Raw genomic sequence first — 14,738 nt, 5'->3', positions numbered from 1 at the left:
AGTTTCAAAAAGGAGTGAAGTGAGAAATCCACACTCAACAGTAGAGTACAAATAACCTCTACATTTGTGCTGACTCCTTTTCCCTCAAATGGGACTGCACAATTAAACTGGGGGGAGTATCATGATTAATCAGCTCATAACAATATAATCTGAGACACTTATACACCATCTAACCTACCATCATTCCTCCACTGCCCAAGCATACACATTCACTACCTGCCCTGTCCCACTGCACAATCCTCCTGAAAATTTCCCTTCATCTTCTTCCACATTCACAGCCAATTACTTCTAGCTATTTTGGCCATAAAATAAGTAAGAAAAATCTGATCACTGCTCTTAAGTTTAAGTTTTAACACAGAATTTGGGCTAGGGCTGATTTTTTCAGTATTTCACTCCCTGTTTTTAGGATTCCTGAACAACCACACCCACCCCATAAGGTGACTGTTTACGCAGAAGAGCTCAGCAAAGGCACAGGCACACCCCTGTAGCAATGCCAAACTCTGCTAGTTTTGCAAACTAGAGCTCAGTTTGGCACTCTCCTCATTGACATCACATTAATTCTGATCCCATACACCAATCTGGCCACACATTGTCTGTTTGTGTTGATACTTTGAGATGTATTCAATAGACTTGCAGGCAAAATTTTATTACTTATCAGATTCAGTATTAGCTGAAGTCACATTTTTGCCACTATCAAATTTCACCCCAGGAGCTTTATCAACACCTCATAATGATGAGACGCACTCGTAACCAATGCAACATTGATGATGTTCTTGTGTCCACATCAACCAATACTTTTAACTTGGTGACTTAATGAAATTGTCTCTCTCATTTTACAGTGACCACCACATGTAGTGACTATCAATATATGATCTGTCACTTTAAGTGTGTTTACCCTTCCTGATACATAGGAAGGAAGTCAGGTTCATGTTTGTTTATCTGTGCTCAGACCATGTGAATAAATTAGAAGTAAACTAGTGTCATTTACACGCCTTCTCAATAAAGATAATCCAGCTTTCTCCAAGTATGAACAGAATTTCTATTGGTGAAGCCAGACACTAGCTTTGCTTTCGGCAGGTTGAGACAGATAAACCTACAAGATCTAGCAGGCTGTATTTCTGCTGCTGCTTTCCAGTGCTCTGCTCTGCACTGCATAAGAAGGGAAAACTCAGCATTGTGTGGACAACTTTGTGTTCCTCTATAGGAACTTGTTCCACAGAAGGGTGCTGTGAATCAACACCACCTACTGAATCTGCCATTTCAGTCATGTCCTTGCTTTTGTAAATGTGGCACATTCATCAATTCTGACTGTCTGTGGGATGTCCTCTGGCTGAAATCCCTCTTTCTGAGGACTTCCTATACAATGGTCTGGATTCTCCACACCTAGTTTCAGGTGCCTAAACCAGAGAGACAGGACACCCTGCTGTCACCACAAAGTCAGCAACAACATTCTCTAGAAAGTGATTCAGATCTTAGATGACTCCTTTGGATGCGTAAAGTTAAGCAGAATGAATCCAGATCCAGGTGTCTATACCCACCCACAGGTAGAAGCCCCAAAAATCATTTAAGTGGGTTTTTTAATTAATGAATGGATAGCACCTGTGTCTCCCACAGAACTTAAAAAGATACCATTAGAAAGAGAAATGCTCTCAGGCTGCATCAAGACTTTAACCATGCTCAGTACATTATTAGTGATGCACAAAATTGTCACACAGCTTCTACCACATAAGGCTACTATGCCTTTGCACATCTAAACACTTGCTGTATTCTTGAGTACAACTAACTTTGTAAACAATCTCTACACAGGACGTGTTAGCCTACAATGCTGTGCATCAATAAAAATACACATTTCATTATAAGGAAGGTGCTTATATGAAATCAAGTTGAAATGGGACAGTGAAGTGATATAAAACCAGCTTTGACTAATTGCACAAGGAAGGAGGTTATAGATATGTACAAGTGTTTTGATGATCTGAGGCACAGATATTGTTCATCACAACCTTCTGAGACCACCAAAATTGCTTCTGTCTGAACCTGCCTCTAAGGCAGGGAGAGAACTTCAGACCTTGAACACAGAAATACTTGATCAAGAAAAATAATATGGACCTTAACATAGAAGAAGATACTTACAAATTTCAGTATGGGTTAAAACAACAGAAAAAACATTAACAAAGCCTGTCAAATATTCACTAGCATACCTCTCCACTTCAGGCCGAAGGGTCTTCTCTCTTTCCAGCATGGCAATAATCAGCTTTCCCCATTCTTTTTCTATATCATTTGGATGGTAGCCTTGAGAAAGTTTGATGCGTCCAAATTCTATCCAGACCTTAATAATTCATATGTACTTGTTATTTTAAGCCTCAGAATGGAAACTTCTATACATTTCAATCAATGCATATTAAAACTTACCTCTAGCAGTTTATACAGACGTTTAATTTTTGATTTATCTGTCTCCTTCGGTGGAATTTCTGTTTCTTTAAACTGTAAATATTGATTATAAAGTGCCTACAGAAACATAAAATAACATCAACTTTTATTTATAGTGAATATAATCTTAGTCTCTAAACCCTCTCCTAATATTCTTCACAAGGTTACCTTTATACTGTTCTACTAGAGTTCTACAAAAAACAATCAATGACAAGCTAAGGATTTGCTTTTGATTGTTCATATGCTAGCAATGTATTGATTATACTTTGAAAAGGTTAAGGAGTAGTACTGTTCCACAGTTGATTTGATTGTATAAATCAACAAGCACGTCATTTGTTCAAGCATGCTTTGAGTCAGTAAGATAAAGTGCAATTCACAAGGAGTCTAAGCCACCACACCTCACCTTCAATTCCACAGGATTGTTGGGAAATGTTCTGTCAGACATTATCGTGACATGGTGTCTGATCCACTGCATGAGGTAGTTCACCATATTCTGATATTCAACCCATTTGACTTCAACATCCTGCCAAAGCAAAACCCAGATTACAGAAGAGATGAAAATCATTTAAGAGCTCATTTCAGATTCAGCTTTGAAGACTGAAGTCTTCACACATACAGAAAAGGGATTTTCAAATCCTGCAATTCTGAAACAATATTTATTTGGTCTTTAAAGATCAGTTAAAATTTCATAACACATTATTTCAGTCTTCAGTTTTGGTATCAAAAAATTCTACTGAAAACAAAGTATTTTCTAGATTAGTAAATTTCAAGCTGGTAAGAATCGGAAAGAAATAGTTTATACATCCACAACTGAAAAGAACTTTGATTTGATCCTTCTCCAACTTCAGGCCCATTGTTTTCAGTTAAGCTCTTTGCAAATATATTTTCATGTCAATGACATGAAGCAGCTATGACTCTAAAATCTCAACCTAGAAAAACCATGTCAGAGAAAAGTGTGACAGCAGTCCTATGGAAGATCTGGCTAACATTCTGGATCTGAAATTCAGAATTTTATTAATGTAGCTCACACGCTGCACAAGTGTTGTTCTCCGACTTACATTTGCACCAATGCCTTCACCACCTTCTGGTACTTTGGGAAATGCATCATAAAGTGATGACACATAAGTTATTACTGACTTCTCATCAGGTGAGGAAACATCGACATCTAAAAGAGCAAGACAGAACAGTGCTTCATCACATAGTTGTAAGAATGCCCACAAGTATGCTACAACCTGCAGGCAGATTGGATTTTATTTTAATGTTGGGGGTTTTGCAACAAAGCCATGTGCAGCTCTCTTACCTTCAGGATCCAGAAGTCTGGCAACACCAAGTTTTTCTGCTACAAAAAAAGCATGTTCTAAATTTGCAAGGTTGCTTTGAACAGCAACGGTATTCATGTCTATCAGGTCCGGCCTGTCAAATAAAAACAGCAACACTTGATTACAACTCTTTACCAGTTTTAAATTACTGCTTACTGGTAAATCAAGCCATGAGCATGGATGGAGACAGCAATGGAGTTTTGATTATAAAAGGATTTCACTAAAATCAGGTGAACAAGCTGAGACCACTGCTAACTGAGAAACACTAGCAACAGAAAACTGTAATATTCAGTTATTCATCTACAAGCTAAAGTTTCCAGCCACCCTTACATATACCTCTGTTTTCTTAGGCATATTTATTCATGTGCATTGCCATTGTATTATAACACCTTGTCTTTTCCACTGTCCTTGAGGGGAACAAACTCACTTCTCTCTTTTACAGGAGAGATTTAACTTCTACTGCTTTTGCAAGTTTTTAGTCATTCTGCATCAAATTCTTCAGCATGTTTCAGAAGGCACACAGTAACAAAGTTTAGTCACAAAGACATCACTTTAACCTTTTCCTGATGAGCTTTAAAGAGGTCATCTTCAAATGCGTTGAAGACCTGCTTTCAGATACACATTGGTGCCGATTCTCTTATGGATAACTCTCAGCCCCATGCACTTAAATCTCCACACTTTCATCCTGCCAAACTCCATCTCCAGCCACAATACGCTTGCTTTAACAGAATAATTGTTTTAAGCCAATCCTGCCTATAAATATTTTTAAGGTCCATAAGTATTATTCTGTACCAATCCTGTATCAGCATCAGTACTTTAATGTTTTAAATTAATATAAAACTTCAAAACAAGTATTATCCCTTAAGTTTGCTACAAAGGAGTTGGCTTTTAGATCTTGAGATTCTCAGCGCACAGTGCATTACTCCTTGTCTCTTTCAGCATTTGGAATCCTCTTAGCCGTCCACCAAAAAGAAGTAAGGGATTTTCAAACATGCTGAGCAAAAGCTCATCTTACTGAAGCCAACTAGAGCCACAAGGGTCTGAAACCTTTGCTACTGAAATGCTACACTACTGAAAACCAGACTAAAAAAAAAAAACTAAAACAAAACACCAGAAGAAAAAGATTTAGTATACAACTTTTAGCAAACAATTCAGTTCTTAAATTTTCTCATTTTTGTTTCTAGAGAAACTATTTTCTTAGTTTTACCAAGCAGAAGCTTTAAATTATTGCAACAGATAGAAATAAAACCATTAAATACCATTGTTCAAAAATAATGTTAACATTTGTCAAAACCCCAAGTTCCCTTGATAACAAAATGGTATTAACTTTGGGAAACTCAATACAATCTTGTCTTTGAACTAACTACAAGGGCACTGTAAATAAAAATCTGTTTCTTTTCAGCCATTTAGAATCACTGTGTTCCTTGTGCTCTTTTGAAGACAAGCCTACAAGACAGATAATAACATTGCGCCCATTATGCCTTGAAAGAACATTTAATTAATAATAAAATGTAAGCAGTGCAATATAATCCTCCTAAAGCAGCGGGACTTTCCACTTCCAATACGCTTAGTGGGAGCACAATCAAGTTCACGCTATTCTTTGAATTTCAGTGCAGCAAAAGCAATGCAATGAAACCAGTATCAGCTGTTGCTCTCAGCTGCACACAAAATCCATGAAAAATAAAACAATACTAGTGAAGAAAACTGAGCGCTCCCATCTCCTGTTTCTGCCACAATAATGGAGATGGTATGAATAATAATGATTGCTTTAACAGCAGTTTTGACAAGAGAATCAGGTTTTTGTAAGCGTAACACTGTTCCTTTGGTTATTTCTTTCTCCTGCCTTCTTTACATTTGTTTCACACTTGATAAAAATGTCCCAAGAATAATCACTTGCACTGCCTGTTCGATTGCCAACTCTCAGAACATGAAAGGACAAGTTGTAAAGGCCTTGACTATTCCCAGAAAACAAGCTGCAAGCTGCAGAGACACTGACACAATAATCTCCTTAGAATAAAGCTTTCATTTAGATGAAGAAGAGGCAACGTTGTTCTCACTGTGATACAGGTAACAAAATCAATGAAAGCAGCCTCTCTTGCATAATACATCATTTTACATCAGTGCTGTGGCTCCACCACCCAGCTCAAGAAGAGCCTACTCTGTGAGATGCCTCCCCAACCTTTTAAATATGTTTTCCCATCCCTGCAACTCCTATCACCACTGGGTTATACAATTTCTCTTTAAGAACAAGGGGAAGTTGTAATGAATACTGCCATTTTCAGTTAATTATACACTTAGCACATAGTATACCAACCTAGATTAGCTGGTCTATATTTATCTAAAGTCTTGGTCTACAAGAAAATACCACAGAAGACGGCATTCATGCCTGTCTTGATAGTGCTTGCCTTTGGTTTTTTAAAGCAGACAGAAGGCTCCACAGCTGACTGCGAACAAATCCACTGATGGTTTATGGAAGGGAAAAGACAAGTATTATCACTTGAATGCAAAAGCACCTGGCACGAGCCACAGCAAGTGCATGCTGCCTGGGGCTCGGGGCCTCCCCCTCTGCAGATCACCCTTTCCTCTTCACCAGTAGTAGAGGGATATGTTGCAAAGCCACAGGAAAATTTACCTGCCAGAGCTCAGTAAAAGACTTTTTAGCCTGAGCAAAATTCATCCAAAAAACATGGTTCAGAAAATCACTGATTACCACACTGTTCCTTTTGTTTAATAGTGGGGTTTTTTTGCAAATCAAAATATAAATAAATGTCATTTTTACATGCTGTAAGTTTGCAGCGCCTGCCCACTAACTGGAAATAATATTAACTGTTGAAATTGCAGTTGTGAGGAATATTCTCTAATACATATTTATTTAATTGTCATCACTGAAGTAAACACCATATTTAAAAGAATCATCCATCATGGCAAACATTTTCTTTTTTTAAGGCTGTAGAGAAAATACATGAGTTTTGTAGAAGCCATTTGTCATGTATTATAAACATATTTTGTTTCAATTTGCATAGCATTATTAAGTGGTTTCATGCATAATCAAGAACAAATTAAATAAATGCACTTTAAGTAATATACAATGACTCTACCCTCTGTCATAATATCATGAGTCATATTATGGTAGATTTGTCAGCGGGCTGGGGCCTTGCCATGAAAACACACATAAACCATCCCAAACACCAGTCAAGTAGGAACATTCCATGCAAAGAAGATGTTTCTGCTGCAGCCACACCTAAGTCAAGAGGTTTGGCTTCTACACTGAGAGTCATTAATCATTTAATTTATTAAAAGTCTGGTGGCTGCCATTTGAGATCTTAGTGTAGGTGTTAGAAATTAGATACAATTTGTATCAGAAGTGAGGGGGAAAGAGTGTGATTAATACCACCTCGATTAGGAAGTTGACAAAATTATGATCAGTTTAAGAAAACAAATACCTAGCACCACAAACAGAACAGTATCTGAAGAACTGCAGATGTTTCTGGTCTGCAAAGACTCCTTGAAATCAAAGAGTTGTGCATAATATAGTTAGGTAAATGTAGATTTTCTCACTGCCAGAACTAAATACCTAGCAAAGCAGTTTAAGATCCAAACTAGCAGCTGCAACATTTTCCCATTAAAATAAAAGATTAGATTTGAAGGGGATTTGACATCTCAAAACAGAAAAAGATGTTTAACTGAACTTTAATTTTCCCAGTCTACGATGAAGAAATTATGAAATTATGTCCTTCTCGTCACTGTTCTGGGATGACAGTTGCTCAAGTTACAGCAACATTTGTCTTCATTAAAACATATACAGATCAGAGTGATATTCCACATGAAAATACTGTTAATGAATTCAGAAGGCTGAGAAGCCTGAAGTTGTTTACATAAACCATCTAAACTGTTTAATCTGCACAGCTCTTTTTCAGTCAAAACTCTGCACGCTGCCTGAGTAATATCTGATATTAAAGGATATTTCATTCTTGCTTATATTTAGTTGAAACACTAATGTAGAGAGTTTCAAGCAGAACTCTCAAAAAACCATTGATGAAGAGTGAAGTGTATCACGTCACTATAGTCCAATTAGCTTTTCCACTGCTGTAATTAGAAAATGCTTGTAAGTTAAACCATTTTTTTGTTTCATTGTTCACAGATAAATGAGAGATGGGTGCCAGAAAGACTCATGCATTTTTTAGGGATGGAAGGATTACCACAACAAATGAAAGACTATGCTGGAATACACAGTCATAAAATAAAATTTAAAAATTAAAAACAAGAATGCAGAGACTTCTGAAACATACAGGATTAAACATATACTTCAGGGCAGAGCACAAGAGATACCATTTATTCTAGAGATTTTGATTAATAACAGAAACATTGCAAAGAAAGTATTAAAAAAATAATGTTTCATGTAAAACAGCAATTTTAGCTCTATCTCTTCAAATATGCATCTTCTGTTACTTTCTCAGGGACTCTACAAATGAGATGATGAAGCAGAATCTGTTATTTAACCTATAAAGTTAAATTTAGCCTACTTTAAATTATTAAATTTAGCCTACCCCTTAACACCATTTTAAAAATGCCAAACTGTTTATGCCAGCTTATGTGTAGAGTCAATGTTTTGGAACTTACTAAAGAATTTGTCTCCACATCAGGTACAAATCTAAGCCTTGTTCGAAACAGCTTGTCAAAGAACCTGCTTCAGAAAGACAGAGTCAACAACACAGTGAGAATGATGACTTTACTTCAACTAACATGTACGGCTCTTTGTGCCCCACACACCGTTATCGATTCCCCGTGTTTGCAGTGCTCTGCACATTATTGTGACCAGGAGATCTAATTACAATGTCAGAGGCACCTTTGCTAATGAATGTGCCTATCACATTTTCCTGATCTTTTTCTTGGGATAGTCTGATCAGTTAGAGAAGAGGAAGAGGGGAGTTTCTGCTCAAAAATGCCAAGGAGGTATCACTTTGTGGCATTAGGGAGGAACAGATCTCTTCCATCATCAGAATCAAGGACCACAATGTGGACAATACAGCACAAGGTTCTGTAGTAGGTTCCTTAGTATCAAAAGACCCACACTGAGAAAAGGACATAAAATGCAACTCTGAGGCAACACTATCTTCCATTATACCCTAGACTTCCCCCTCTTTAAGAAGCTCTAGATTCACGTATTACATGGTGATAGAAAAAGTTACCCCAATGCATCCAACCACTGGCTGAAGCTGAGCTGTGATGTCACTGAAGTTAGGCAACACTTCCGAATTCAGAGAAAATCAAAGTTCTCAATTAAAAAACTGTCATTATAGGAAAGCTTTATCCTTACAGCCGTGATAAACCAAAAAAACATGCTGCTGCATACAGCTCTGCATATTGTTTGCTCAAGTATGTGGCAAAACCTTTTCTAAAGCTCCACAGGTCTCCAGCCTCAATTACATACTGTGTTAATGGATTTCCTATGAAAATTATGCCTTGTACTCTCTTTTTGGTTTTGTCCTCTTATGTTGGTATGACAGGAATGCCTGCACTACACATGATTTTGTGTATCTCTATAGATTTCACTCAATGCCTCTATAAAGATGAACAGTAATGCCTTTTTATTCCCCCAAGAGCTGAAAAATTCTCATGTGATCTGAACTTTTCAGCTCTCCTTTGCTATTTTTAATGGTTTTTCATCTCAATTTTCAGATAAAACTATTGCAAATGATAGTATCAGGGCACAATATTTACATATACATTTCCCGTCTATTCTTCAGACATCCCAACATATTATATCAAGACTTCCAACAGAAAAAGAATGAATGTTTTAACTGCACTTAAAATAAGGAAAGCAAAAGCTGTCAGGTGCCCTAACATTAATTTAGCCACCAACAATATACGGAGCTAATTCAGGTAATTCCCTCCATTGTGCAAACCCTTGAGTTGACAAGCACTGAATTCAATAAACCTACTGAATCCTGCTGTCCCACCTTTGTTAGCACTGCAAAACTTTACCTGTAACTTGCCATACCAATTGATTTAGATAAATACACAACTGTGGCATTTCAGTTTCAAAGATATTTTAGTTAAATGAGGAGTTCATCTTTAGCCATGCAAAACAAACCCTAATCACAATTTGGCAGTAAGTTTGCAATGTAGGTTTCAAACTCAGTACACACATGAATGAAACTAGAAAGGATATGTCAGTCCTTTCACTAGCTTTAAAAACAGACTTTACACTCTCTTAGTACTAAGAGCTGTTTCCATCATCACAAAACCAAAAATGGTACAGCAACTTTGGCAATTTTGGGCTATGATTAAATAGAAATGACACTAATAGCTATTAATCTCAATGCACACCGTGCAATCCACAAAAAATCATAAATAATACACCTTTCCTTGAACTGTTTGAATATCAAAGAGACAATGAAGAAACCCAACCAAATTATTTTTCTGCATCCTGAGAATACTCCCTCCAGACCACAGCACTGGTCTGCTTCCCAGTGGTATTATTACAGTTACCAACAGCTTCCCAGTGGTATTATTACAGTTACCAACAACGAAGAAGAGTGAGGTACTGTTAATGAGTTCAAACAATTTTCCAAACGCTCCTTGTGCCATCCTGTCTTGGAGGCAACCATTTCTTCATGTGCCACAAATTTGCCTAAGGTATTCCCTGTACACCAAGACCTTTTCCAGTACGATTTATCATGGGCATATATGCCACCACTGCTCAGATACCATATCCTTGTGGACAAAGACTTCTGACACCCTTAGGTGTCCTGGTCTTTGCTGATCCAAGAGTACAAAATACATGAAACCTGAATTAACAAAACCTGGTCTTTCAATGCAAAGCTTTGCTTTACTTTACATTATTCCCATTAAAATGATGAAAAAAGCTTTGATTTCATCCCAATATTTTGTTTTCTCAGTTACTGCAAAAAGAAAACCTTTTTTCAGCTGCTATTTAGCAGTAGGATCCAGCACAACATACAGTGGGATCGTTTTAAGTCCAGATCTGAAATTAATCAACCCAACTGACGGGAAGTCTTCCATCTAATACCCACTAAGGCTAACCACCACCACAACACAAGACGATAAAATTGCAGGCATGCTTCCAGTACTATTTTAATACAGCCTTTACCAAGTGCCATCGCAATTCTTCTGAGTGCATCCAGGTGAGGTAACTTGCTATTTGTAAATCCATTAGAAATATACTCAGGCAAGTAATATTAAAAGCACTTCTGGTTTTCAATATTTTTAAGCATCCTAAATGCAGTTTATATTTTCCCAAATTGCCAAATCTTCACACAGAGTTCATTTATTCTGTACAACAAAACCTGTTGAAAACAGTAGGAACCCACAATGAGGTGGGTGGAAAGGAGGGGCAACACAACCAAACTCACATTTTCATTTTGTTAAAGCTGGGTTACAATAAAGTACAAGTCACAAAACAGCAAGCCAAAACCAGCAGACCCAACTAATCTCTTTATTTAAAATATATCCCCTAGCATTTTCAGGCTTGACACTGTATAATATTTAGTTTCTTTCTCATTCATTCCCCAAGGGTGTTCAACGTGTTTCTGCAAATTGAGGCATTACTATCCCTCCCCTTAAGGAATGTATTCAAGTCAGTACCTGAGCAGTTGCAACATGTTTTAACATCAGAGGGATGCCACATGCACTGCTGGCCAGGAGCTCAGTGTTCAACCAATGATACATACACAGCAAATCATCCTGTGTAAGGCTGAAACAGCTTGTTCCAAACCAGAACAGTTAACTTAGCAGGCAGGAATCTAGCTTGCTCCCTGCTATACCACACTCAGAAAAATATCCGCCTAGTAATTCTGAAAGCATACTGAGATAGGATAGCAACATTTCAAAAGAAAAGCACTGTGACCTTGGAAAATTTGTCTCTCTCCCTTTATCTGACATTTATGGAGCTGTTACACTACTGCTTCCTCTGGGAAAACACCGCAGCTTCTATTCCTCTTCCTCCCACATGCAGCACTCAGTGTACCTATACTTCTTCCATGCTGCATTCACTGTCAGCCACTGTTTCTCTTTTGTCTGGGAATAGTAGACATCTTCTCCTTGCTCACTCTCTACACTGTATGAAACTTAAAACTGTAGGCATTGTTAAGGAATTGCACAAAGTTTGCCAGTAACAAAGGCTCCTCTGTATTAGATCCCCATATTTCTTTAACAATACAGTAAAAAACATTTTTCTTGTGCTCAAAATGTAGCCCTTTGAACTCTATCACCACCTTCCCTCTTTGTAGCATTTCTAATACTTATAATTCCTGTTAGATGGTGCCAAAATTTATAGACAACTGTCTGCATGTGGTCTCAGCGAGCTTTTGTACAGCATTACATGAAATAACCTCACTTGTTTTCTTGTCTTAAACCTTTCATGTGCGTACTACAGTCCTGCTTGCTTGTCAAAGTGCTGCCTGACCTGAACACATTTTACCCCTTTTTTCTCCTAGCAAGTCTCTCGCATTTTTTATGGTTGCTGAAATTCACCTAGAAGTCCAGACACAACTGGACATGTCTGAGTGTACAGAAGGCAGATCAAGGGCCCACGACCTTCAGTTACTAGTCCTTCCCATAGCACGACTATGGCCTACTGTGACCATGCTCTCCCAGGCAATACATGAGCTCAGCTCCAGGGACAACACTGACCCAGGACTGCTCTGAAGGGGCTGCACCCTGTCTGGGGGGGCAGAGGGAGAGTTCAGCCATGCAGACACAAACCCTGCTGTACCACTACCCCTCAGGGCTGGAAAGCAGGGGAGGGACACGCTTCATTTACTAGAACAGATACAACACCAGAGACTAGTGTTGAAAAAACATGACTTTATCTGGGAACTGAGCTTGCAGGACTTCCTGAGCAGATGCTATTTGTCACCCTACAGGTACCACTGACGCTACTAATTTAATGCTATTATCTAGTTACACAAGAACATACTGTCTTTGCTGGAATTCCTTTTGTGACTGCCAAAATCAAAATTACCTCTCTACTATAACAGATGTGATAATACAAAAAGAAAATGTATAAAGGAGTGCACACATTTTTACAAAAACTATATGTATGTGATACTAATCTTTTCCTATCCTCTATACTTCATCTTTACTCTCTAGAAATGAAGATGAGTTGGTCTGTGACCATGTCTGTTTTCTGAATATCAGCAGCCAGTGCCCTTAATGAAGGTGCCAGCTAACTGTAAATCTTACAGCTACTATTTTTACTATTTCTTCAATTCCATTTCAGGCACTTTTTCACTGAAATTTCCTGTAATCCTTATGTACCAAAGGTTCAGGGTAGTCTGAGATCAAAACAACAGGCTTGCAACTTTGGTATAACTTTTTATCTGAATTTGCTGTAAAATAAATGTATCTGCCAAGTGCAATGTAGGTCTACAATTTAGATTACTAGTTCCTATCTGGCATACGATTCCTACTGAAATAAGGGGAGCCTTCACTCTCCATAGAATCAAAGTGTTTCTACATACAGGCAATATAACTGGGATACAATTCTGAAAAATTAGTGTTTCTTCTTTCTGGGTAAAAAGCATGTACAGGAAAAAAAAGAAAAACAAACCAAGAGTATTTACCCAAAACACAGCCTAATGGCTACAAATACTTGAGGTGATAATGCTGCAGGATGAAGATCCCAGGGTGAAGATGATAGCATCTCCAGAAAAATCTGGGCAATACAGGCTAATTAAAATCAGTCTCCAAAGCCTGGCTTACAGGTTTTTGCTGCATACTATATGATGGCACAAAAGAAACATCATGTACTTTTGAAACTGCCTGAAGTCAGACTTCTTCCAACACAACATATTGAATCAAATAACATACGTCTTCAATGAAAATATAAGCTATAAAAGGCAAGTGATATAACAGATGAGCTATACAGCATATTCTTGAATCTCCTGGGTGTATCTGCAGCTTTCACTAAAGGCCTGAAGAAAAGTGTGGAGGTTCAAAAAACAGTGTGAAAGCTTATAATTTAATACAAATACAAATCTGGCAATGTTGGGTATTAAAATTCACTATTTAATGTTATAATTTGATTTGGTCTTTCTATGTCAGGACAAGTATGCCCACAGAACAGAGTAGGTTTAGGTTAGGTATTAGGAAGAAATTTTTTACTGTGAGGGTGATGAGGCACTGGAACACATTGCCCAGAGTTGTGGATGCTCCATCCCTGGAAGTGGATGGGGGCCAGGATGGGGCTTTGAGCAACCTGGTCTACTGGGAGGTGTCTCTGCCCATGGCAGGGGGTTGGAACGAGGTAATCTTTAAGGTCCATTCCAACTCAAACTATTTTCTGATTCCATGATTACAGCAAACTCCACAGCCTGCAATGGAGCCCCCCAAGGCTGTTCGTGAGGTCAGTCTGAAGCCCTGTTCCCAGAGATTTAACCACATACAGGTTGTAAATGGCAGCTTTCTATATTCTTCAAGATTCAGCCAAGTAATATTCAATCTTACCCTATAAACACAGACCACTGGAAACTGCTGAAAACATAAGGAATCTTCTCACATTAAAAAAAATAAATTGCTTTTTTCTATATTTGGTGGTGAGAAAAAAAATCAAGTGGTATATGGATCCAAGTACCTCAAATAGAGCAATCTTTTCCTCTCATTTCCATTATTCATAAAATTTCCTTCCTTGTTTCAAAGAGCACGACAAAATCACTGGCAAGTCATTCATACTCTTATTAGAAGTAAGACAGAAGGGAACTGAAGGCCTTTATGAGGCACTCTGACAACCAAAGCCTCATTGCTCAAGAGGACAAAACAAATATCCTGCATTTGCTCAGGAGAGCGAGTGACTGACTTCAGTGTATGTGCTCCAGCACCTGTACACTGCCCACACCCCTGCTTGGCACTGGAAATGGAGCACTGCAGCATGGCTGTGGGTGCAGGAAGGACAGTGAGACAGGGAAGAACATGGGTCACCCAGTGGACGACCAATCTCCACCAAGATATTGCAGTGGGTGTTACAGTCAG

General features: G+C 38.1%; 1 protein-coding gene across 8 annotated transcripts in view; it reads right to left on the bottom strand.

Annotated features, from left to right (window-relative positions):
• DST (dystonin) overlaps window positions 1-14,738 on the bottom strand; it is a 295,384-nt gene that overhangs the window by 145,146 nt on the left and 135,500 nt on the right. For all 8 annotated transcript variants that reach the window (XM_085056610.1, XM_085056616.1, XM_085056608.1 and 5 more), the window contains 5 exons: window positions 3,728-3,840; window positions 3,486-3,592; window positions 2,831-2,950; window positions 2,410-2,505; window positions 2,199-2,326 (listed from right to left, as the gene is read on the bottom strand). In XM_085056610.1, coding sequence (XP_084912736.1) covers window positions 2,199-2,326; window positions 2,410-2,505; window positions 2,831-2,950; window positions 3,486-3,592; window positions 3,728-3,840 — 564 coding nt within the window. The remainder of the gene's footprint in view (window positions 1-2,198; window positions 2,327-2,409; window positions 2,506-2,830; window positions 2,951-3,485; window positions 3,593-3,727; window positions 3,841-14,738) is intronic.

The sequence above is a fragment of the Lichenostomus cassidix genome, chromosome 3 (genome assembly GCF_008360975.1).
Source record: "Lichenostomus cassidix isolate B80296 chromosome 3, HeHo_3.0, whole genome shotgun sequence".
Taxonomy (NCBI): domain Eukaryota; kingdom Metazoa; phylum Chordata; class Aves; order Passeriformes; family Meliphagidae; genus Lichenostomus; species Lichenostomus cassidix.
This window is presented reverse-complemented; position numbering and strand designations above follow the sequence as displayed.